This window comes from Bos mutus, chromosome 20, assembly GCF_027580195.1.
Source record: "Bos mutus isolate GX-2022 chromosome 20, NWIPB_WYAK_1.1, whole genome shotgun sequence".
NCBI classification, from domain to species: domain Eukaryota; kingdom Metazoa; phylum Chordata; class Mammalia; order Artiodactyla; family Bovidae; genus Bos; species Bos mutus.
Genome location: NC_091636.1, coordinates 7,002,326 through 7,026,216, shown reverse-complemented (window position 1 = coordinate 7,026,216; position 23,891 = coordinate 7,002,326). Strand labels below are relative to the sequence as shown.

General features: G+C 41.0%; 1 protein-coding gene across 5 annotated transcripts in view; it reads right to left on the bottom strand.

The window, feature by feature from the left end:
- Positions 1–16,143, bottom strand: part of NNT (nicotinamide nucleotide transhydrogenase) — a 92,306-nt gene extending 76,163 nt beyond the window's left edge. Inside the window, exons 1-4 of one of the 5 annotated variants that reach the window (XM_070357464.1) lie at positions 15,985–16,143; positions 11,014–11,217; positions 4,785–5,014; positions 1,406–1,623 (exon numbers count right to left, since the gene is read on the bottom strand). In XM_070357464.1, coding sequence (XP_070213565.1) covers positions 1,406–1,623; positions 4,785–5,014; positions 11,014–11,164 — 599 coding nt within the window. In that variant the 5' untranslated portion in view covers positions 11,165–11,217; positions 15,985–16,143. Of the gene's footprint in view, positions 1–1,405; positions 1,624–2,523; positions 2,542–4,784; positions 5,015–11,013; positions 11,218–15,414; positions 15,548–15,734; positions 15,948–15,984 lie in introns of those variants that run through there. The other 4 variants (XM_005894858.3, XM_070357465.1, XM_070357463.1 and 1 more) reach the window with 4 other exon arrangements.
- Positions 16,144–23,891: the final 7,748 nt, after the last annotated feature.

Here is a 23,891-nt window from a genome sequence, read left to right as displayed (position 1 = left end):
CTGTAAAAGTCTTTATTCAGGTTATCTTTCTTCCTGTATCGTTTTATTTTTAAATTTTTTTCATTTGTTGGTGCCTCACTCCTATTAGCAAGTTGCCACTATTAATCGTTTTCTGCCTAAAATCTAATTCGTTTCTTAGATAAGCTGATTTCATAAACATCATCTGATTTCCAGATTTTCCCCATTCTCCAGGCAGAGTCAGCAATATACTGCACTTACATAGTTATGCCTGTCCCTGCTCTGTGGCAGGCATAGGCACACATGACTGTTACTCAGTCAGAGACACATTCCTCTGAGCTGAATGGGTCCTAGAATTCTCAACACAGAGTCCTGGCAATAGACGGGGAATGCATTCAGGCCGGCAGGCAAATGAAGTTTATTGCCATCTTGGTCACGGTTAGCCTTCAGTTATCATGGGTTTTGACCTAAGATGAAACTTCCTCGAGTGCAGACATTTTCCCTATTTATTAAATAATTTATAAATTTCCCTAGGCAAAATGTAATTAAAGTGCTAAATCTATCAATATGTATATATTAGATGGGACCATATGAAACTGCTAATGTTCTACCATTTTTGACCCTATGACAACAGTAATTTATGTCAACTAAACTTAGTCTGGTAATAATTTCACAACATATACATATATCAAATCATTGTATAAATTTTAAGGTGGAAACAATGTTCTATGACAATTATACCACAATAAAACTGTAATTTCAACTAATATATACATAGACACACACACACATACACACATGAAATACAGTATATCACCATTAAAGTACAAATAAGTTCCAAAGAAAAAAAATTGGAACATTATGTATTCAGAAATCAGAAGTACTTTTTAAGCATAGATTCAGAAGCCTCATAATTAGTAAACTAAAATAAGACTTTCTACATTGCACCCTTTCTCATTCTATATAAATAACAGTCTTAAAAACAGTACTAGACTTATGTGAATTTTAAACCATTTGTCCTAAATTGTTATCACTACCCTTGCTATTGACTTTAGTAAAATATGAGTTTACTACATTAAAGCTTTTGGATAATTATAAATTGCTAAGACTATGGTTTACTTACCATGCAGTTTTTCATGAAAACAGATATTAAGAAAAATAAGCACACATTTGAAAAAAAAGTCATTTCCTTTGGTAGAAAGAAATACTACTTCCCTTTTGCCCATGAAGATTAAAAAGTAATGTACAATAGCAGGCAAAGTGAATAGCCATTTCCTACTGATGACCGTGGAACAACACGAATCTTAAAAGTAACTGAAGCACACTCTTGGAAGGCTGCAATCTCCTAGCCACTACAAGTAAAATCATTGTAAGAGAGAAGAGCTGTAGTGAGCACGTTTCTGTAGCACCACTGCGCTCTTGTTCAACTGGAAAACAATCAACCTACCCGGCAATGTTGGCCATGGAGCTTAGCGCATCATATCCCTGAGCAATTGTGACTCTTGGAACCTGGTCCATTGCCAGAACTGTCGTCTTCCTTTTGGACAGTTTATTTAGCAAGTCTGGATTTTGGGCTGGGTAAATAAAACTGATCAGTGTACCCGATGTCTTTAAAAGATCAGCTTCATGAATACCTAATGTTGGGTTAAGCATAGGGGCTCGCACCTGGGGGAAAAAAAGTCACTGATTAAAAACGTAAATACCTTTATCTTATTTTTAAGTAAACAAGACAACTAAAATAATATACCATTATTGAAATAACACTCCAGAAATAATCTCTCATGAAAAAATTTCTTCCTCAATTCCTAAATAAAATAAAGCACATAGAAATTTATGCCACTGATTATCTGACTGAACTTATGACCTAGTCTTGAGTAACAAGCACACATACCTGGAAATAGTGTCAGGACAGGTTTGACAATGACAGGTAGAGGAATTAAAAAAAACAACAATCTGTTTTTGGGGGGAAACAGGTTCTACAACAAATCTGTTGTCCCAAAATCCACTACTCTGGTAAAATTAAGAAACATTAGAATAAACAGACAGTAAGCTTTTGTTGAATGTTCAAAGATTCAATTCTTGTTAATTTGCAAGCATAAACATTTGGAGTGGTTAGAAGTTAAGAACATCATAAACTAAAATCTCCATGTCATGTGTATAGATTTATGCCACCTTAAAGTTCCAGAAAAATCTACAGATGGACACAACTCAAACCAGTAGCCTTGCTGAGTTGGGTTTAAGCAAAAAGCTGCAACGTACTCTGTTACGTTGAATCAAGTCAATGACACACACTATACATGCCTGAAAGTTTCAACTGTCTACTTTTTCAAGCCAAATTTTTAAAACTTCCAATTAAAAAGGTGTTTTAAAATGTGTTTTACATCCCTGTTCAAAGTCAACCTTCAATTAAAGTGTATCATTTCATTAGCTCCCAATCTGCAACAGCAGTGCTCTTAGGCTAGAAAGCACAGAACACACACAGCTCTGGGACTTCTGTTTTAAAAGGAAACGAAACACAAACACTAGGTCAATACTTTCATTTAACAGCATTTCATCTCAATTTACCTATGAAACACCTTTATCTGTCATTCCCATTTCAGTTGTTGCTGTGGTGATGCGTGTGATTTTAGGCTCTGGACTTTAATTAAGACTCTCTGACAAGGTCTATTTTTTTCCTCAGTGAGAATCTATAATATAGATTTAATAAACATTAGAGGACAACTTTGAATTCTCCTGGCCCCTATCAAATGCTTAGCTGAAACTGCTGACATCTGAGTGAGTGAAGCCAACACAATGTCTCCCTGGAGATGCTTTTTGGGGTAACAAATTCCTCAGAATATTAACAGGCTTGAAGAGAGGTCTCAGAAGAGAGACCCTAGGTCAAGTAGTTTATTACTACAAATATAAAATTATTTAAGTTTTCATATTACAGGATTCCTCAGTGTCTTTAACATGGCTCATACACATTGTGAATCTACAGGAAACACATAGCATTTCTAAAGCTTACGTGCACCTAGTAACCTCTTTTTGTGGGGTACCTCAAAAGGTTTTTGATCCCTAAAACATACATTAGAATGGATTACACTTATTTTTCGATTTTCCCCTAAGCTTTTATTATACTGTTATCTCAAGTATCAGTATACCTAAATGCTTAAACACTTAAATTACTATTTATTTCCATATCATAAATTTGTTATTAATTTTCTATAGAAAAGTTTTGTGTCTCCTGCAAAAAACACTATGTAAGATCCTATCAAGTTATTCAGTTGACTATATGTAAAAAAGCCTAGGTATTGATTCCCCTTTAGAAATTAATGTAGGAAAAAAGCTGGTCTATCCTAGAAAAGTGAGACTATTTTAACCTGATAAACATGCTTATTTAATCCATACCTCACTACTTGCCTTGGTTGCGTGTTAAGACATTTCAGTCGTGTCTGACTCTTTGCGACCATATGGACTATAGCCCAGCGGGCTCCTCTGTCCACAGGGATTCTCCAGGCAAGAATACTGGAATGGGTTGCCATGCCCTCCTCCAGGGGATCCTCCTGATGTAGGGACTGAACCTGCACCTTCTGCGACTCCTGCGTTGCACGCGGATTCTTTACCCCTGAGCCACCCTGCCCCACGTGGCTTGGTTACCGAAGACTTAAGATTTAAGTTACTGTTCAGCTCATCTATGTTATACTCTTGATACCGTTTCCCTTTCTCTACATGATTTTTTACTTCAGATTTTATTTGTAAAGTTCTTTAGCATATAGCTCTCTATTACACATTACCTTAAGACCTTTTATTAAAGTAGGTAAGTCTATTCTAAGCCCAACGTTACTTTTTCCAGAATAGTCCTGCCCTCTGGAAATAATACTTACATCAGTTAAATCACTGACCTATGATCCTTCAAGATATCAGAATACCACTGTGCATTCAGTCCAAGGAGTTCTTTGCCTCTTACTATTCTAGTAGGAGTTAAATACTCACCCCAGAGAAGGCAATGGCACCCCACTCCAGTACTCTTGCCTGGAATATCCCCGGACAGAGGAGCCTGGTGGGCTGCAGTCCATGGGGTCGCTAGAGTCGGACACGACTGAGCGACTTCACTTTCACTTTTCACTTTCATGCACTGGAGAAGGAAATGGCAACTCACTCCAGTGTTCTTGCCTGAAGAATCCCAGGGATGGGGAAGCCTAGTGGGCTGCCATCTATGGGGTCGAACAGAGTCGGACACAACTGACACGACTTAGCAGCAGCAGCAGCAGCAAATACTCACCCAGGGGTAATGTGGACATATAGGAACCATATGGTACGAATGTTACCTAGCCAATAAGAAGGAAATTCCACAGAGCAAATGTAAGAAAGAAGATCATTTCTTCTTTTCTCGTGCTTAAATATAGTAATATAGTTCACATGCCTCATAAAAGTTCTGAGTTCCTGGTGGCTCAGACAGTAAAGAATCTGCCTGCAATGTGGGAGACCCAGGTTTGATCCCTGGGTTGGGAAGATCCCCTGGAGGAGGGCATGACAACCTACTCCAGTATTCTTGCCTAGAGAATTCCAGGGACAGAGGAGCCTGGTAGGCTACAGCCCAGGGGGTCACAAAGAGTCGGACATGACTGAGTGACCAACACTTTCACTTTCATAAAAGTTCTACTGAAACATGAAGAATAGTCACAACATGCAATCATTTCTTTGAGGAAAAAAGCATCATTTGAAAGTATGAAAACTGTAACAAAAGAGAAAGTACTTTAATCTTGGTACAAGAAGTAATCTTTCTACAAGAAGATTTAGAAAAGTCAGCAAGCCATAAATGGAAGGGGGAAAGGAATAATTACTTTGACCACCAAATCAGAAGCCAGCACTTCCTTCACCCCTTGGATCTGGGCACCTGCTGCTCTGTAGTGATCATCTGAGAACTTGGAAGCTTCACCTGCGCCAGATTCCACAACAACATTAAACCCCTGCTTGACCAAGGCCTGAACGCCAGCAGGAGACAATGCCACTCGCTTCTCATTTTGGAAAATCTCTTTGGGGACCCCAACAGTTAGTTGCTTGTATGGAATTCCTACAACAAAGACAAAAAAAAAAATTTGGTAAGAAACAACACCAAAATTCAAAGTTTTAATAATGCAGTTCAGAAAATGGAAATGGGAAATTTGTTCAAAATACACTACATGTACAGGCTGCTGTTCAAAGTGATGTTCCTGATTCATAATCATAATTTTTTAACTTTTTTTGATAGATGATAGGAAATTCTTACACCTACTCTCCTGAAAATCCTAAATATTTAACCAAATGGCTTTCTTCGAGGCATATAACTAGCTAGCTTAGCTTATTCGTAGGGGAAAAAATGGGTTGAAAGGCCACTCAACAAACTAACTCCACTCATCAAACTAAACCTCTGTGGTTTATGGTCCCCTGGTCCTTATCTTTAAGGAAGACGGAAGTAACTGTTGCTCAGTCACTCAGTCGTGTCTTGACTCTGCGACACCATGGACTGCAGCATACCATACATCCCTATCCTTCAACATCTCCCAGAGCTTGCTCAAACTCATATCTATTGAGTCAGTGATGCCATCCAACCATCTCATCCTCTGTCATCCCCTTCTCCTCCTGCCTTCAATCTTTCTCAGAATCAGGGTCTTTTCCAATGAGTCGGCTCTTTGCATCAAGTGGCCAAAGTACTGGAGTTTCAGCTTCAGCATCAGTCCTTCCAATGGGTATTCAGGGTTGATTTCATCCGAGATTGACTGGTTTGATCTCCTTGTTATCCAAGAGACTCTCAAGAGTCTTCTCCAGCACCACAGTGCGAAGGCAACAATTCTTCAGCGCTCAGCCTTTTTTATTGCCCAGCTCTCACATCCATATATGACTACTGGAAAAACCATAGCTTTGACTACATGGATCTTTGTAAGCAAAGTAATGCCTTTGCTTTTTAATACACTATCTAGGTTTGTCATTGCTTTTCTCCCAAGGAGCAAGTGTCATTTAATTTCATGGTTGCAGTCACCATCCACAATGATTTTAGAGCCCAAGAAAATAAAGTCTGTCACTGTTTCCATTGTTTCCCCATCTATTTGCCATGAAGTGATGGGACCAGATGCCATGATCTTCATTTTCTGAATGTTGAGTTTTAAGCCAGCTTTTCACTTTCCTCTCTCACTTTCATTAAGAAGCTCTTTAATTCCTCTTCACTTTCTGCCATAAGGGTGGTGTCATCTGCCCATCTGAGGTTATTAATATTTCTCCCCACAATCCTGATTCCAGTTTGTGCATCATCTATTCTTGGTCATACCTGATTAGACCAGGGGGTCAGCAGATGGGTTAAAAATAACAGTCTACAGGCCAGACAGAAGGGAAACCAGTAGCGCATGAGACAACTTATAGAGGAACTCTGCCCTGTGGATACTCCATGTCGGCCAATGACTATTCAACCCAATCAGGATCTCTCAGAGAGAAACGGGACATGAGACCCACCAAAAGGACCAGGAGAGTAGAATGACGCAGCAACTATTTGTAAACAGAGCCACAAGGTAATCAAAGGGAGAGGGTCAGCAGCCACAACAGGAGAAACATTGGTTGTGGGCATGCAGATGGAAAAGAGGAGTGACAGCAATGAAATCCAGAATAACACCCCTCTTCTCCAAGAAGGAGAAGAACGGTTCCCTGTGCTCCATACTTCCCAAAAGTCCATACAACAAAAATAAAACCTCATCACAAAACATAACCTGCTGTGATTCTGTTCCCTGCAACACAGAAGAACCCGTATAACACAGTTAAATTATTTATCCCTGAAGAAGGAAATGGCAACTCACTCCAGTATTCTTGCCTGGAAAACCTCACCTTCAGAGAAAACTGGCATGCTGCAGTCCATGTAGTTGCAAAGAGTCGGACACAACTTAGCAACTGAACAGCAACAAATTATTTATATACAGTTCAGACCAGCCTTAGCTAAAATACACTAGTTTTTTTTTCTGTTGTTTTACTCAATATATGGGCATAAACAGTATTTTTAATGAAGAGCATCTGCTTCTGTATGTCTTATTAAAGTCTAGAAAACTTACTCTAGCAATCTAAACTTTAAATATATATAATAAAAAGGTAAATCAAAATATCTCTACAGAGTAACTTATTAAGTGAAACTTTATAGAGACTAAATCAACCTAAAAATAGCTGCATTTGGACATACAGTCTTAGATCTCATACTATTTAAGCAGTAATAATTGATAGTAAGCCAAAGGCAAACACATGCTGAATCTTCCTCTCCACTTAAGAGAGAGGAAAATAACTGAAAGATAGCAAATTTTTGGATTAAGGTGAAAAATTAATTATATAAACTTATCTAGAGTTCACTCATTGGACAACCTCAAATTCTCTAGGTCCTACATATCATATGCCAAGGAAGTTACCGAAGACAGACAAAGTCACATCAAAAGGATTTAGGAACCAACCTGGAAGGGCTTCCACTGGCCAGATATGAGACAATTTGAGCATCAAAAAGGAAAATAATTTATTTCAAATGTCATAAAATACATATAAAGATGCTAAAATCCATGCATTCATTATAATAAATATTTCAAAATTCAAAAATATTCAAAAAATAAATATTTGCTAAAAGCTTCTCAACTTTGGAGAAAGTAATATGTGGTAAGATGAATAATAGTCTCCCAAATATATCCATGTCTTAATCCTCAGAATCAGTGAATACGTTCCAGTACATGGCAAAGGAGAATTATGGTAACAGATGGAATTAAGGTTGTTAATCAACTGACCTTGAAACGGGGAGAATATTCTAAATTATGTGGGTGGGCTCAATATATCACATGGATCCTTAAATGTGAAAGAAGGGAGCAAAAGAGTCAGAGTCAAAGAAAAATTTGGAGATGCTATCCTGCTGGCTTTGAAGACAGAGAAACAGGCCATGAGCCAAGAAACGTAGACAGTCTCCAGAAACTGGAAAAGGCAAGGAGACAGATTCTCCCCTAGAGCCTCTGGAAGGAATGCATCCTGCTGACAACCAGTGAGAACCATCTCAGGCTTTGGCCTCCAGAAGTATAAGATAATAAAATAAATGTGTCATATGAAGCTGGTTTGTAATCACCTAATACAGCAGAAGTAGAAAATGAATACATAAGAGAACCAACTGATGAGCAAAACTAGTAAATACTGAACACTGATCAAACATCTACCCACCTTTTCCATACAGCCTCAGAGTAACTAAATTCAGTTGGCCCTCCTTATCCACGGACTTCCCAGGTGGTACTAGTGGTAAAGAACCTACCTACCAATGCAGGAGGGTCAGACACGACTGAAGTGACTTAGCATGCATGCACTCTGTATCCACAGATTCAACCAAATGCAGATCAAAAGTATTAAAAATAAATTCCGTAAGTTCTGAAAAGCAAACTTAGATTTTTTACATTGTATTGTGGCACTAGTGGTAAAGAACCCGCCTGCCAATGCAAGAGACATAAGAGCTGCGGGTTCGATCCCTGGGTCAGGAAGATCACCTGAAGGAAGGCATGGCAACCCACTCCAGTATTCTTGCCTGGAGAATCCCATGAACAGAGGAGCCTGGTGGGCTACGGTCCATAGGGTCACACAGAGTCAGACACGACTGAAGTGACTTAACACACAGGCATCATGAGTAACCTAAGGAAGAAAGTGAAGTCACTCAATCGTGTCCAACTCTTTGCGATCCCATGGACTGTAGCCTACCACGCTCCTCCATCCATGGGATTTTCCAGGCAAGAGTACTGGAGTGGGTTGCCATTTCTTTCTCCAGATGATCTTCCCAACCCAGGGATGGAACCTGGGTCTCCTGCATTGTAGACAGACACTTTACCATATGAGCCACCAGGGAACTCAACCTAAAGATGATTTAACCTCAAGATAAGAAACGTAAAGATGATTTAAAGTATACAGGAGGATCTATGTAGATTATATGCAAATACTACACCATTGTATATGAGGAACTTGAGCATCCAAAGATTCTGGTATTCACGGGAGGTCTGGAACCAATCCCCCATGGATACCAAGGGATGACTGTAACAGAAGGAAAGTTTTTTTAATAGAAAAATTCTAGCTAATAAATGAAGATAAAATGATAGGATATTAAAGCTACTGATAAAATCACATATTTAGTTAACAATCAATTAAACCGCTGCTAGCGCCTCTGAGTGAAAAATCAATGGGAACTTCACAAAAGATAGATCACACTGACAACATCTAAACTCACTGATCAATCCTCCTGATGTAATACAACAGATAGTACATAACATCACCTATGAAGTACACTAGCTGAAAAAGGCAAACCTGAGTCAGATCAAGCCTTGAGATCTAGCTAAATATTACAGAAAATACAAGAAACCTAGTTAAATAATACTAAGGGAATAATGTGGGAAATTCTACAGGACAACTAAATTCTTCAACAAATAAAAACAAAAGAGAGAAGAGGAACATACAGACTGAAAGAGACCTAAGAGACAAGCAAGTAAATACAGCACATGGACTCTGGATCATAATTTGAACTAGGCATCTGTTTAAAAAAAAAAATTTGAGAAAATATTAAAACTGACTGAAATTACTTTTCAAGCTTTTCAATGTGTTAATGAAATTGTGGCTATATTAAGGAATAAACAGAATCCTCATCTTTTAGAGATTAAAAAAATAACTATCTAGGAAATAGTCAAGAACAGAAATTAAGCAAACAAAAAAAGCCTTACTCATAATTGATAATAGAGATCTTGAAGTACATACTTTCACTTACAAGGACAATTCCCGTGTACTCAGTGTAGTTACTGACTTTTGCTTTATACACTTTCTTATCACACTGGATAATCTGGCCTTCCAGAACACTTAATCTGAAGATAAGGCTGAGGGCTCTTAAGGGCAGGTACCCTGCCAATAATGACTTGTCACGTGAGAATAAGAAAAGAGGCTATGAAATCTACCAAAGGCAGACATAAGAACTGAAAACACTTGGCAATTTAGGCATGCTTAATGCACAAACAGTCCTACAAACAAAAAGAGAATCATTCTATATGGCAAAGACTTCTGATACCTCCCAAATATCCATGCTGTTCCTCCCCTAAAAATAACAGAATGTTATTTTTATTTAAGTATGTTGCCATCTAGAATAAAAGGCTAAATGTCCAAGTCTCCCTTAAAGCAACATATTGCCACCTGAGTTCTGGCCAATGAGGTATATAGACAGAGTGCTAGAAAGGTCTTTGGGCAAGATACTTAAAGGGATCTGACACAGCTTAAAAGGTTCCCCTTTTAGCCTCTCCTCCTTTTGGCTTGTACCACAAAACAGAAGCATGTGGGAGTCCTAGCAGAGAAAGCCTGTAGGCCACTGGAAGACTTCAGCTATTACTCTGTGTGAGCTAGGAAGCTGGTGGCAAATTCTGAAGAAAAGAGTAACATGATCTTTCATTTTTAAAAGATAATCCTCACTGTCTTGTACAGAACAGACTGTTGGCAGGGACAGAGGTAAAGAGCACAGAGACCACTTAGAAGACTAATGCAATAGTCCAGGTGACAGGTGATGGAGGCTTGGACCAGGATTGTAAAAGTGGTGATGGTGAGAAAATAACAGATTCAAGATACAATGTAGAGCTGATCTATACCGATCATAAGCACTGGGAATGACTCTAAGGTTTCTGCCCTGAGCAACTGAGATGAAGCTGCCACTTACTAAATCCAGAAACATTAATGCAGATCAATCAATCTGTTTAGTTCCTAATTCTTAAGCATCATTAAGCCATGTATGGTATGACTCCCCAATACCAACTAGGAAAGAGGAAGAGCTACTAGGAGAAATGGTTACTATGACCAATGGTTTCCTGGGTATAAACTCAATTTATTTAACATTTTTCTTTTTCTATTGTATATTCTTCTCTGTTAGCACTGACAGCCAAGAACTTCCGTACATGGAAAATATAAGAAAGCACTCATTCGGTTTTTTACTCAAAATGACCACTCACAAGCACTGGGCTATAAAACTGCGTGGTTTATCCATCATCAGATCTATTGTTTCTATGACTCAAAGTGAGACTTTACCTGGTTTTACAGGGGCACTACACCACAGTATCCGATGAGTATGAAATGTTCGTAAAAAATTCTTCTTCCCTGGTAGAACCTTACAGGACCCCAAATTGCTGAGGAAAGGGCATGAACAACCAGTCACCACTGTTTTCAGTAGGTTCGCCATGTTCACAGAAGTTCCCGATTTTCTGGATCCCCAGTGTCCTTAAAGGTAAATCACTAAAGGAAAGAAAGCAAAAATGTATGTGCTGAGAACAATATACTTTGCCTTTTGGACATCAAAAACCTTTTTTTAAAAAAAGCAAATTGAGAGAGGTTGGAAAATAACAGTTAAACGTGGGCATCTACAAAGAATTTACTTGCCAAGTCCTTTACTTAAAGAAGATGCTTCAAAAGGTTGTTTCCAATTTAGGTATTTAAAACTTGGAATCTGTTTTCCCACTTAAAATTGTAGTTATAAACTCATTATTCAATTCCAAGCTAGGTCACATAAGTCTAAGTGATCTTTAATGTAGCTGGAAAGTTAAGAAAAGTTGGTATAAAGTCCAGTCACATCATACATGAAAGTTATCATCTCAGTTTGTCCAGCAAAAACTGCACAAAATCAAAATTCCCCTTAGCTTTCCTTAGACTGTCTAAATAGTACAGCAGTACTTGTTTGGCCACTATACAATACAGAAAACCCCACCATCCTTTTCAGCGCAGCAGGCTATACATCCTGAGAGACATACACACCCCCACCCCAAACCCAGCGTGACTGAGTGAGATTCATGTTTGCCAGGCGTACATCTCAAGAAAATTTAACATGCACAAAATACAACTCCAATTTTTAAAAAAAGAAAAAAAAGTTCCATAGTTAACTTTATCACATAGGTTTGTGCTTGCATATGTGGGCGTAACTAGGAATTCTGTGAGTGGTTCTTACCACTTCAGGCCCATTTTTGTCAGCTCTAAATGAGCTAGGTGAAATGGCATTGACCTTTGCTGTTTTGGAGATTTCAGTGGCTATTTTCTCCAACCTCCCTGGCAGATCCTGGGGAGTACACAGAAGGTTCTCCCACCATCCCCCTGACTCCCAATGCTCTTTCCTTCAAAAATGTGAAGGAACTCTTCTCAGTCAACCACAGCTAACTCCACTTACTATGTCTTTAGGCTCTGCCCCATGATGCGGGCCCTTCTGGGACCCAGCACCCAAACCCAGCAGCCTCCAAAAACACACTTTCGGCCTCTAGAGGAAGAAGGGTCTAACTCATTTTTCATGTCATAACTACTGCCACAAGTCCTTGAAGCCACTTCCTGCAAATACCAGAAAGCAACACTGGGAATAGAAATGCTCAATCCAGGTAGTGCTTATTCTTGATGCTCTTTAATTCAGTAAACACACGGAGGGCTGAGTCTCAGAGGCATAGCCATTAGGAGCATCTGTAGAATTAAACTGGAATCGGTTACAGACCTGGAGATAAGAAAAGTCAACAAGCAATAACAGAGAAAGCAGAGTAACACAAGTCCAAAGTTCTTTGAGGCATCAAAGAAGATCATATCCTCCTACAGGGCTAAGAAAAGGAAGGAAAAGGCACTTGAGAAGGAGAGAATACTATTAACAAAGCTAAGGAAAAGAGAGCATATAAGATGTGTCCAGGCATGCAACCAAAAATGTGAATAATTCTTTACATGCTGATAGAAGATTTTCTATTTTCAGAGTATTTCCATATATGTCATTTCATCTCAGTCTTTCTAAAGCACCCCTGAATCAATAAATACCCTCCTCGTTCATTAAGAGGTCACTTCTAGAGTTATTCATGGCTGAGAATGGAGAACAAACAAGTTCAAAATTCAGCCACCCACTGAAAACATTCACTGAATCTATGCCAAGAACTGAGGGAGATCCAAAGATATACAAAAGATAATTCCTGTCGAAAGAGAAATTTTTTCCTACCACTACCAAGGACCTAGTCCTAGCCCAATCTCCTCATTTACCCTGGTTTCTCTTCCTGGATCATCCCAGCTCCCCAATAACCACCATTCTCACTGGTCAGGCTTACCCAGACCTCATCAGCAAAATAACAAAGCCAGTTATAATGCAGCCCGGGTATTGTCTAAACCTGCTACTCACTCGCTGTTTGGCTTGAATTTCTAAGCACCTCAGTCTGCTCTTCTATAAAAGGAGTGCAGGAAAGCTCCCTTGAAGGGCACAATCAGGCTCTAGAAGTTTTATCATTAGATGGAGATTTTGCAATGCTCTAAAGCTGAAGTCCTGTTTCATGGCCTGGAGTCTGCAAAATTTGCCCTGTCTACTTAAAAAATTGTAATTTGATGTTGAACAGAGCCCTGACATCAGACATCAACATAGCCAAGGCCTTCAGAGACCATGTGCTCCCCCAAATTCTACTTGATTCAAGTTATGAGCATATAAGACAGTTCATAAGGAAGTAGTTTAGTGTCAAGAAAATGTCACTAACTCAATAAAATGACCTAACTCAAATAAAAATGACCCTGAAAGATATTCAGAGAATATCTGGACCATGTTATCACAGCCGAGTACTTGTTTACAGCAAAGACAGTAGAGGTGACCCTTGAACAACAGGGTTTGAACTTCATGGGTCTGCTCCTAGGTGGCTATTTTTCAATAGTAAATATCAATAGTACAATATACACAGTGTGCAGTTAGCTAAATCCTCAGATGGGGAGGAACTGCAGACACAGAGAGCTGTTATTCAAGAGCCGTTCTCTTAATTGTTACATCTTCCCCTAACTTCACTTGAAAGCTCTCTGCTGTTTTATTATCCATGTGCTTCTATGGCTATTAAGAAATGGACAGCAACTTTACAACTGAAAATTGGGGCATTCACACCACCAGTTAATGTAAGTCATTTTGGTATCTCCCCTAATAGATTAAAAAATCTTTGGAGGCAAGAAGCTGAGAGAGGATAACAGAGAGGCTAAGAGTGTGAACTCTTAGTTGGAAACCCCACCTGCAACGCATTAGCTATGTCACCTTGGCAAGTCACTGAACTTCTCTGTATCTGATTTCATCACCTTTAAAATGGGGAAAATAATAACAGTACCTTGTAGGGTCACTGTGAGGATTAAAAGGACACAGTATCTTTACTGCTATCAGTATTCACTTTAGTATTACCTCTGGCCCAGGGCCTTGCACAAAATAGAGGAAATCAACAAGTATTGTTTGATTCAGTGAATGTGTAACTAGAGTTAGATAACCTGAAGCCTGGGGTTCTATGAATATATTTCCCAAGGAGTTTCAGGAAATTTCCTTTAAAAATTAAAGGCTATGTAGCTTTGCGGAAAAGTGATTCCATCAGCAGAGGTAAGCAGCCTGAGCACACTTGCTGATAAGAAAGCAATCCTAAACTGCCAATTCAATTTTTTTTTTTTAATTTTTAAACAGCCACAGTTTGCAGAAGAAGAGGGAAACATTTTAAATAAAAGCACACAACCCTCACTGTTCCGAATACATCCTGTCCTACAAGACTCCTTACAGATTCCTTAAAGGACTTCGCTGCACCAGAGGGCGAATAAAGGGCACCTGCAACTGTAATAAACAAGTCACGCTTTTAAAAGCGAGACATGCCAACCAAGGACACAATACCCTACCAAAGCTTAGACTAGCAGGCAGTGTGACCTTGCTCAAACCCACAGGTTCAAGCTCCTCCCTCGGGAACTAAACTGCCACCCGGCCAATATCTGCCAGGGACCGCTATTTATAACCTTCCTCTGAAGCCGATTGGTGGAGATCGGCGGCATAATAGTCTTTCCGCCTCCGGAGTTCGAATCAGCTCAGCCCCACCACACAATCTTACCCCCATCGCCAGCCCAGACCCCACTCTAAGCCCAGTACAGGCTCGCCCAGACCAACACCAGCCTGCCCCACCCCCCCCCCATACACTTAAAACTTTCAACACCACCACCTGTGTCTCCAGCCGGTCACCCACCCCAAATTCTCTCCGGGTTCAAGAACAGTTTCGGGGTGTCCAGGTGCCACCTCTCTGGATGCACCACTTATCGAAAGTCCTCTATGACCTCCCACCCTCCTCCCATCCTTTAAGCAGAAAGGACCTCGTAGAACTCCAGCCCCATCCCCCCAAAGCTCCAAAATCTGCATCTGAACAGCTGACACCTCGTTCCCTGCCCTCTGCGGCGAAAACCCAGTTCTCGAATCCACCACCCCCGACTCGCTTCCCAGTCACCCCAGCTTGAGACCAAAAAGAGGGCCCTCGAGGCCCGGCCCCAGGCTCCAGAGTACACCCGGCGCCCCGGTCACTGCCGACCCCGCCCCCAGCGGCTCCTTGACAGGTCTCCTTCCCACCTCGGGGACCTCGACCTTCCGTACCAGCCCCACGCCCCTTCCCCAGCTGCGCCCCAGGAGCGTGCCCGGGCTGCCCGCGCATTGACGTTCACCTTGGCGGGGAGGCCAGGAGTCCGCGGGCCGCGAGGGGACGCCGCGCTGGCAGACCCGGGCGGCAGCCCCGCGGCGCCAGCAACCCGGAAGAACAGCCCCAACCCCGTTGCTGCGGAGACCACGTGACCGCGGCGCAGCCCCCACCCCGGTTCCCCGTCCGCCCCGACCCCGGTTCCCCGTCCGCCCCCACCTTCCCCTCCTTGCCAGGCCCTTCTTCCGACCGGCCCCCTCCACCAGCCCGCCCGTCCGCCCGCCCACCCTCTCTTCAAATGAGAAAGCGACTGCACGAAATGCCCCTTAAAGCGCAAAGACCAGTTACCCCAAGGAACCCTTGCCTCTTCTCCCGGGGCTGCCAAAACCCTCTTTGTCTCGGGCTCGACCTGCTGCTCCTCGGCCCCGCCTCCGTGCGATCCCTCCGCCCGTCCTTGTCAATCAAACCTGGAGCCCAGCGCGGGCGCTGAATTTGCCAACGGCCACATTTGTCTTCTCCTGGAGAGCCAGGAACAAAGTGGGACTACCTGTAGTGTCCCACCAGAGCAAATAAAGTAATAAAACTCCACTTTTGTTACCTGGCTTTCCTCTAGCTCTCTAGGAAAAATCAGAACTTCTGAAACAGAAGACCAAAAAGAAAGTGAGAGGCGGCCAGGAGGTGGTGACGGGCGGGAATGGGAGCGTTGTTTTTAATTCCGGATGGAGAGGTGGAGTTAAATGCTTCCGAAACGATGTCAAGGCCCGAAAATTAACACACATATGCGGACGGGTCTTCCAACGGCCCGCCCACGGAAAGCCGTGTACTTCTTTGAGTATTAATAGCCAGGGGCTGGAGAGCGCCCTTGGTGGACGTTGTGTCCTGACCAGGCCTAGGCTGGTTTCGGCAAAACTGCTAAACGGCTTTGCAAAGCGATGACTCCTGTTACTTAGTCTGCAGGTGTCTTCTGACTGAAAGTGGGAGGAATAAGATACACATTGGTTCACTTATCCAAAGCTGAATCATCATGAAGTGTCAAGATGGTCACTGCTTTTTTTTTACTTTAATTGAAATATTTAAGATGAGTTTAAAAATTATGAAACTCAAAGGCATGAGGCAAGACAGATATTCCATATCCTTAAAAAGAAAGAAACTACAGGGAAGCCCTTAACTTTGCGAACATTTCTTGTGTTTAAGCAATACAGAAGGTCATTCAACTTGAGGACTTCTGCATCCAGACAAAGTAAAAACACTGTTCTTGTCCTGGAGGAGTTCACAGACAGGAAAGGACACAGCCCCATGCTTTAAAATAATAATGAACCATGATAAGTGCAACCTAGAAACAGGTTCAAGATACTGCAAGTACAGTGAGGTAGGAGTATTTGATAAGGATTAAAAACTAAGCTCCTTTCCCAATAAATGTAAGCTACATTATTTTGCTATACTCCTTAAACATGCTGCTGCTGCTGCTAAGTCACTTCAGTCGTGTCCGACTCTGTGCGACCCCATAGACGGCAGCCTACCAGGCTCCTCTGTCCATGGGATTGTCCAGGCAAAAGTACTGGAGTGGGGTGCCATTGCCTTCTCCACTCCTTAAACATATGCAGTACTATATATCAATATGGTACAACTGAGCACATATATGTCAATCATATCAATAAAACTGGGGAAAAACCTAAGGTTGGCTTAAAACACATGTGTAGGTGGGGGAGTGGAGCAGAGGTTTGCTTCTTTCTCTTTCAAGACTTAGAACAATGGTTGGTTCCCAGCTGGGGAAAATTTTTCCCATAGTGTCTGGAGATCTTTGGTCATCACAACTGGAAAAGGGAGGCATCTAATGGATAGAGACCAGGGATGCTACTAAACATCCTGTGTTACACTAGGTAGCCCCTTACAGCAAAGAATTGCCTGGCCCCAAACGTCAATCGTCCTAAGACGGAAAGTGAAAAGTGTTAGTTGCTCAGTTCTATCTCTTTGCGACCCCATGGGCTGCAGCCCATGAGACTTCTCTGTCCATGGGATTTCCCAGGCAAGAATACTGGAGTTGGTTGCCATTTCCTACTCCAGGGGATCTTCCTGACCCAGGGATGGAACCCACATCTCCTGCATCTACCTGAATTGGCAGGCAGATTCTTTACCCCTGAGCTAACTGGGAAGCCACCAAAACACTGCCTCTAGTTAAAACTTGGACAGAGAACAGGTCAAGTTAATGTTTTTGTTGTGGTTATTATCTCAAATAGTTATCAGTAGTTTGTTGTTTCAAACTTCCTTATTGTAAATAATTATTAGCAAAGTAAATAAGTAAATGAGTTAATATACTTCATTTATGGGGATTTTTAATAATGCAGACACCAGATTTCAAAGTGACCATCACTAACCTCAGTCTCAGCCCTCTTCTCTCGGGTAGACCAAGCAAAAGTGTGTTTGCAGACTTTCCTGGCAGTCCAGTGGTTAAGACTCTGTGCTTCCAATGCAGGGAGCAGGTTTATCCCTGTTCTGGGAACTAACATCCATCACTAACTAACATATCACTAACATCGGCAGCCCCCCCAAAAAAAAAAAAAAGAGTGTGTTTGATTGTAGGAAGCAAATAATAACCAACTAAATGAATTTATTCTAATCAACATTAATTGGAAGAGGATACAGGCAAACTGACTTTAAACAGAGAGCTCAAAGTTTAAAAATTGGCCATTAGTTTTATAAGCATTGAAAACACCAACTAGGACTTCCATTGTATTACTGGGTTTGATCCCTGGGTTGGGAAGATCCCCTGGAGAAGGGAAAGGCTACCCACTCCAGTATTTTGGCCTGGAGAATTCCATGGACTCTGCAGTCCATGGAGTCTCAAAGAGTCGGACACAACTGAGCAGCTTTCACTTCACTTCGCAGTGGATAAAAATCTGTCTGCCAACACAGGGGACATGTGTTCTATCACTGGTCCAGGAGGATCCCACGTGCCCCAGAGCAACTAAACCCATGAGCCACTATTACCAAGTCCATGCTCTAGACCCCAGGGGTTGCAACTACCAAGCACATGTGCCACAACTACTGAGCCCGCGTGCTGCAACTACTGAAGCCCATGTGCCCAGAACCTGTGCACTGCCAGAGAAGCCACCGAAATAAGAAGCCCACGCACCACAACAAAGAGTAGCTCATGCTCACCGCAGCTAGAGAGAGCCCGTGCGTATCAACAAAGACCCAGCAGTCAAAAATAAATAAAATAAAACACCAGCTCTGAGCATACTTTTGTTGTCTCCATGCAGTAAGTGCCAATGATAAAAATCTGTGCTTTTTTAATGAATAACAAAAAATCAGTAGTGGTATCTTTGGGGGCCTGGGAAAATGGTGAGGGATAGGAGCTGATAAGAGTGAAAGAGGAGAGAGAAAAAGCTGGCTTAAAACTCAACATTCGAAAAATGAAAATCATGGCATCTGGTCCCATTACTTCATGGCAGATAGACGGGGAAACAATAGAAACAGTGATAGACTTTATTTTCCTGGGCTCCAAAATCACTGCAGATGGTGACTGCAGCCAGGAAATTAAAAGACGCTTGCTCCTTGGAAGAAAAGCTATGACCAACCCAGATAGTATACTAAAAAGCAGAGACATTACTTTACCAACAAAGGTCTGTCTAGTCAAAGCTATGGTTTTTCCAGCAGCCATGTATGGATGTGAGAGCTGGACCATAAAAAAAGTTGAGCGCCAAAGAATTGTTGCTTTTGAACTGTGGTGTTGGAGAAGACTTGAGAGTCCCTTGTACTACAAGGAGATCAAACCAGTCAACCCTAAAGGAAATCAGTCCTGAATATCCATTGGAAGGACTTATGCTGAAGCTGAAACTCCAATACTGTGGCCATCTGATGCAAAGAACTGACTCATTGGAAAACTTACTCATTGATGCTGGGAAAAATTGAAGGCAGGAAGAGAAGGGGATGACAGAGGGTGAGATGGTTGGATGCCATCACTGACTCGATGGACATGAGTTTTAGCAAGCTCCAGGAGTTGGTGATGGACAGGGAAGCCTGGCATGCTGCAGTCCATGGGGTCGCAGAGTCGGACACGACTGAGCAACTAAACTGAACTGAGGAGCTGCATTAGTATCCTAAGGCTGCTGTAACAAATTACTGCAACCTGGGTAGCTTAAAATGACAGAAATGTACTTGCACACAGTTCTGGAGGCCAAAAGTCTGAAATCAGAGTGTCAGCAGGGTTGATTCCTCTGGGAGCTCTGAGGGAGAAAAAGTCCCATACCTCTCTCTTAGCATGTAGAGAAAGCTTCTCGTTATCGGCAGTCACTTCTGGTTGTCAGCAGTCGCTGGTGTTCTTTGGCTTGCAGAGACACTCCAATCTCTGCTTCCTCTTCACATTTCTACCCTTTCTGTGTGTCTCTCTGTGCCCAAATCTCCCTCTCCTTTCCCTTATGAAGACATCAGCCAGTGGATTTAAGGTCCTCCCTAAATCCAGGATGAATTCATCTCAAGATCCTTAACTAAAATTAAATCTGCAAAGACGGTATTTTCAAATAAGCGTGATCACAAATTTTGGGGAGACACTGTTCAACCCACTACAGGAGCAGTCTGTATGTTTAAGGCTACTACAAAGTAAAGTCTTATTGTTTTTAACATGGGTAGATTCACCATTTCTTGAGTTTAAGGTGAAAGTACAAACTGTTTGGGGGAAATCCAGGTAAAAGTTGTTTTGTATTAATAATTAGAAGGATTTTCCTATAAACTTGTTTACTTTTATAATACTCAACCTAATTGAATTTTTCCTTCACTTTATTAAAAAAATATATAACTATATATTACATAGCTACTATTATCCAACTACCTGATTGCAAAACTCCATAATAGCAGTTAACATCTTTCTACTTAACTTTTAAATATTGCATTTGATGAAAACTCTAGTTCACTTGCTTTTAAGCAGTTTTGTGAGCATCATCTCTTTGTAGATTTTTTTTTTAATTCTAGATGATGCCCATTACAGTAAAGCAAAAACCAGGTTCTGGTTTTCATCTCACCACTCTCCTATCTGCTCCTATTTCTTTAACCATTTGTTCTCAGTTCTTACATCATTTAAATGTACAAATGTTCACTTGACCTTCTTTCCCTTCAACTCTAATATTGTCTTCCCTCTAGTGTAATGTCAATTGTGCTATCACAACTCTCAAAGCTTAATGTTCTGCTCAAATCTCTCTCCTAACCTCCAGACACATGCAGCCAACCGCAAGCTGGCCATTTCCACTGGGATATCCACAGATGTCTTAAACTTGACCTGAGAAAATTCCCTCCTGCTCTACAAAGGACTTGTGTCTAGAAAATATAAGAACTTCCAAAACTCAACAATTACAAAAATCCAAATAGAAAATGAGCAAAACACATAAAAAGATATTTCACCAAAGAACAATATAAGCATATGAAAATATATTCAATGTCAATAGCCATTAAAGAAATGAAAATTAAAACCACAATGAGACATCACTACACATCTCTATGAATGTCTAATATAAAAAAATAGTGACAATACCCAATGCTGGCAATGAAGGGGAGAGGCTAGATCACTCAGATATTACTAATGCTGATGTAAAATGGTACCCATCACTGGAAAAAGTTTGGTGATTTCTCTAAAAACAAAACTTGTGAACAAAAGAAGATGGCAGAGGAGTAAGACAAGGAGATCACCTGCCTCCCTACAAATACATCAAAAACTCATTAGAATATGGAGCAGCTCCTACAGAGCAACTTCTAAACGACAACAGAAACCTCCAGAAAGAAACCAAAGCAATATTATAAAGCAATTATCCTTCAATTAAAAATAAATAAATTTTTTAAAAAAACTAAATTTGTAACTACCGTGTTTACACACCTGGACATCTATCCCAGAGAAACGAAAATTTATGTTTCTGCAAAAACCTGTACACTGGTAATCTCCTGGCAGTCCAGTGGTTCAAACTTGATGCTCTCACTGCCGAGGGCCCAGGTTCAATCTCTGATTGAGGACCTAAGATCCCATAAGCCACACAGTGTAGCAAAAATAAAAAATAAAAACCTGTACACCAATGTTTATAGTAGCCTTATTCATAATAATCCAAAACTGGAAACAACCCAGGTGTTCTTCAACAGGTGAACGGTTGAACAGACTGTTGTACCTTCCTACAGTGGAATGCTTTTCAGCAATGAAAAAGAATAAAGTATTGATACACACAGCAGCTTGGTTGAATCAACAGAGAATTATGCTGAGAGAAAAAGGCCAGTCCCAAAAGATTATATTCTGAATGATGCCACACATTCTTGAAATAATAAAATTATGGAAATAGAGAACAGATTAGTAATTTGTAGAGTTAGGGAAGAGGTGAGAGTGGATGTGACTATACAAGGGCAACAGGAGGGAATCCTTAAGATGATTAAAATGTTCTGTATCTTGACTGTATCAATGTCAGTATCCTGGTTGTGCCATCGGACTATAGTTTTGCAAGATGTTACCACTGAGGAAAACTGGGTACAGAATAAATATTCTCTTTGTGTTATTCTTCACAATTGCATGTGTATCAACAGTTATCTCAAAATAAAATATTTAACCTAAAGAATTATCCTGGCAGGTGTAGTAAAATGTTAATGATAGAATCTATTAATGGGTGGTAGGTACTCAGGTGGGGGCTTCCCAGGTGGTGAAATGATAAAGAATCTGCCTGCCAGTGCAGGAGACACAAGAGACCTGGGTTTGATCCCTGGGTTGGGAAGATCCCCTGGTGTAAGAAATGGCAACCCACTCCAGTATTCTTGCCTGGAAAATCCCATGAACAGAGGAATCTGGTGGGCTACATACAGTCCATGAGGTTGCAAAGAGTCAGACACAACTGAGTGACTAAGCACACAGCACATGCAGGTGAGTATGTAAAATTTTCTCAAATTAGCTGTATGTATTTTTAAAATTTTTCTTAGTAAAATTAGGGAAAAAATTAATATAAAAGTTGCAGAGATTCACTTGTTAAAAGTATTCCTAAGTGCCTCCACCCCTGTGGCATGAATTTGTCAAATGAATTTGCCCACCAAACAAGAAACCAGTTCTATGAAATGATTTTTCATTAGAGGGGCATTTCTGAAGTAGAGTGAAGCAGATGTTGATGGTTCAAGAGGCCATCCTAAATTTGGAAGTAAAGATCTTTTTCATCCTCCCACCACACGATCTCACCTGTATTCTGCACTATTTATTAGGCCTGTTAATTTTCAGATTTTCCTCTCTACTGATCTTTTTTACCATAGAATGGCCCATGTACTCTAAGGATAGCATTGCTCACTCTACTGCTAGATGATACTTTAGCTGCCATATCTACTCTGCGGTGGCTTTTGAGTAGAGGACCAATGACAATAATTTATGGCATTAATTCAAACATTTCAAGTAGCTTCAGAGAACAATTTATTTCACAGCTTAAACTTGGCAGACCTGAAAAGTATCAGTAAATCTGTAGCAATGATTCAGGACTTTTGGTTTCTTAATCCCCATAATGAATATAAAAGCATAGGACATGACATCTTAGGACACTAAGAACAGTTAAGATCTATGTAACATTTAACAGTTTATATAGTGCTTTCACATGTATCACTTAATTTGATCATCTTAATAACTAAAGTGAAGTGAAGTGAAGTGGCTCAGTCATGTCCGACTCTTTGCGACCCCATGGACTGTAGCCTACCAGGCTCCTCTGTCCATGGGATTTTCCAGGCAGTAGTACTGGAGTGGGTTGCCATTTCCTTCTCCAGGGGATCTTCCCAACCCAGGGATCGAACCCAGGTCTCCCGCATTGTAGACAGACACTTTACCATCTGAGCCACCAGGGAAGTCCTTAACTGAAGTCAATAACTGAAGTAGGTATTGTTATTCCTGTTTTAAGATGAAGAAACTGACTTGGGATTAGCTGACATATCTAAAGACACATAAATAAGAAACATTACTGACAGTTAAATATAAATCTTCTGGTTCAATGATTCCTGGTAGAAATATCCCCTAGTATGGGGATGTTAAGATAATTGTCCTATAAGAATGAAGATACCAAGAGATGCAAGGAACCCATAGGCTCCTTCAGAGATAGAGATGTCTCTGTGAACATTGAGTCCCTCTTATTTCCCCCTCCCCATTCATCTGCCTAGATTATACCTGCTGCTGCTGCTAAGTCACTTCAGTCGTGTCTGACTCTGTGCTACCCCATAGATGGCAGCCCACCAGACTCCTCTGTCCCTGGGATTCTCCAGGCAAGAACACTGGAGTGGGTTGCCATTTCCTTCTCCAGTGCATGAAAGTGAAAAGTGAAAGTGAAGTCACTCAGTCGTGCCCAACTCTTCATAACCCCATGGACTGCAGCCCACTAGGCTCCTCCATCCATGGGATTTTCCAGGCAAGAGTACTGGAGTGGAGTGCCATCACCTTCTCTGGGATTATATGGACTATTCCTTTATTTCATTTTAGATGACACCTTCTCACAGAAGCCTCTTTTGACTACTCAAGGTTGA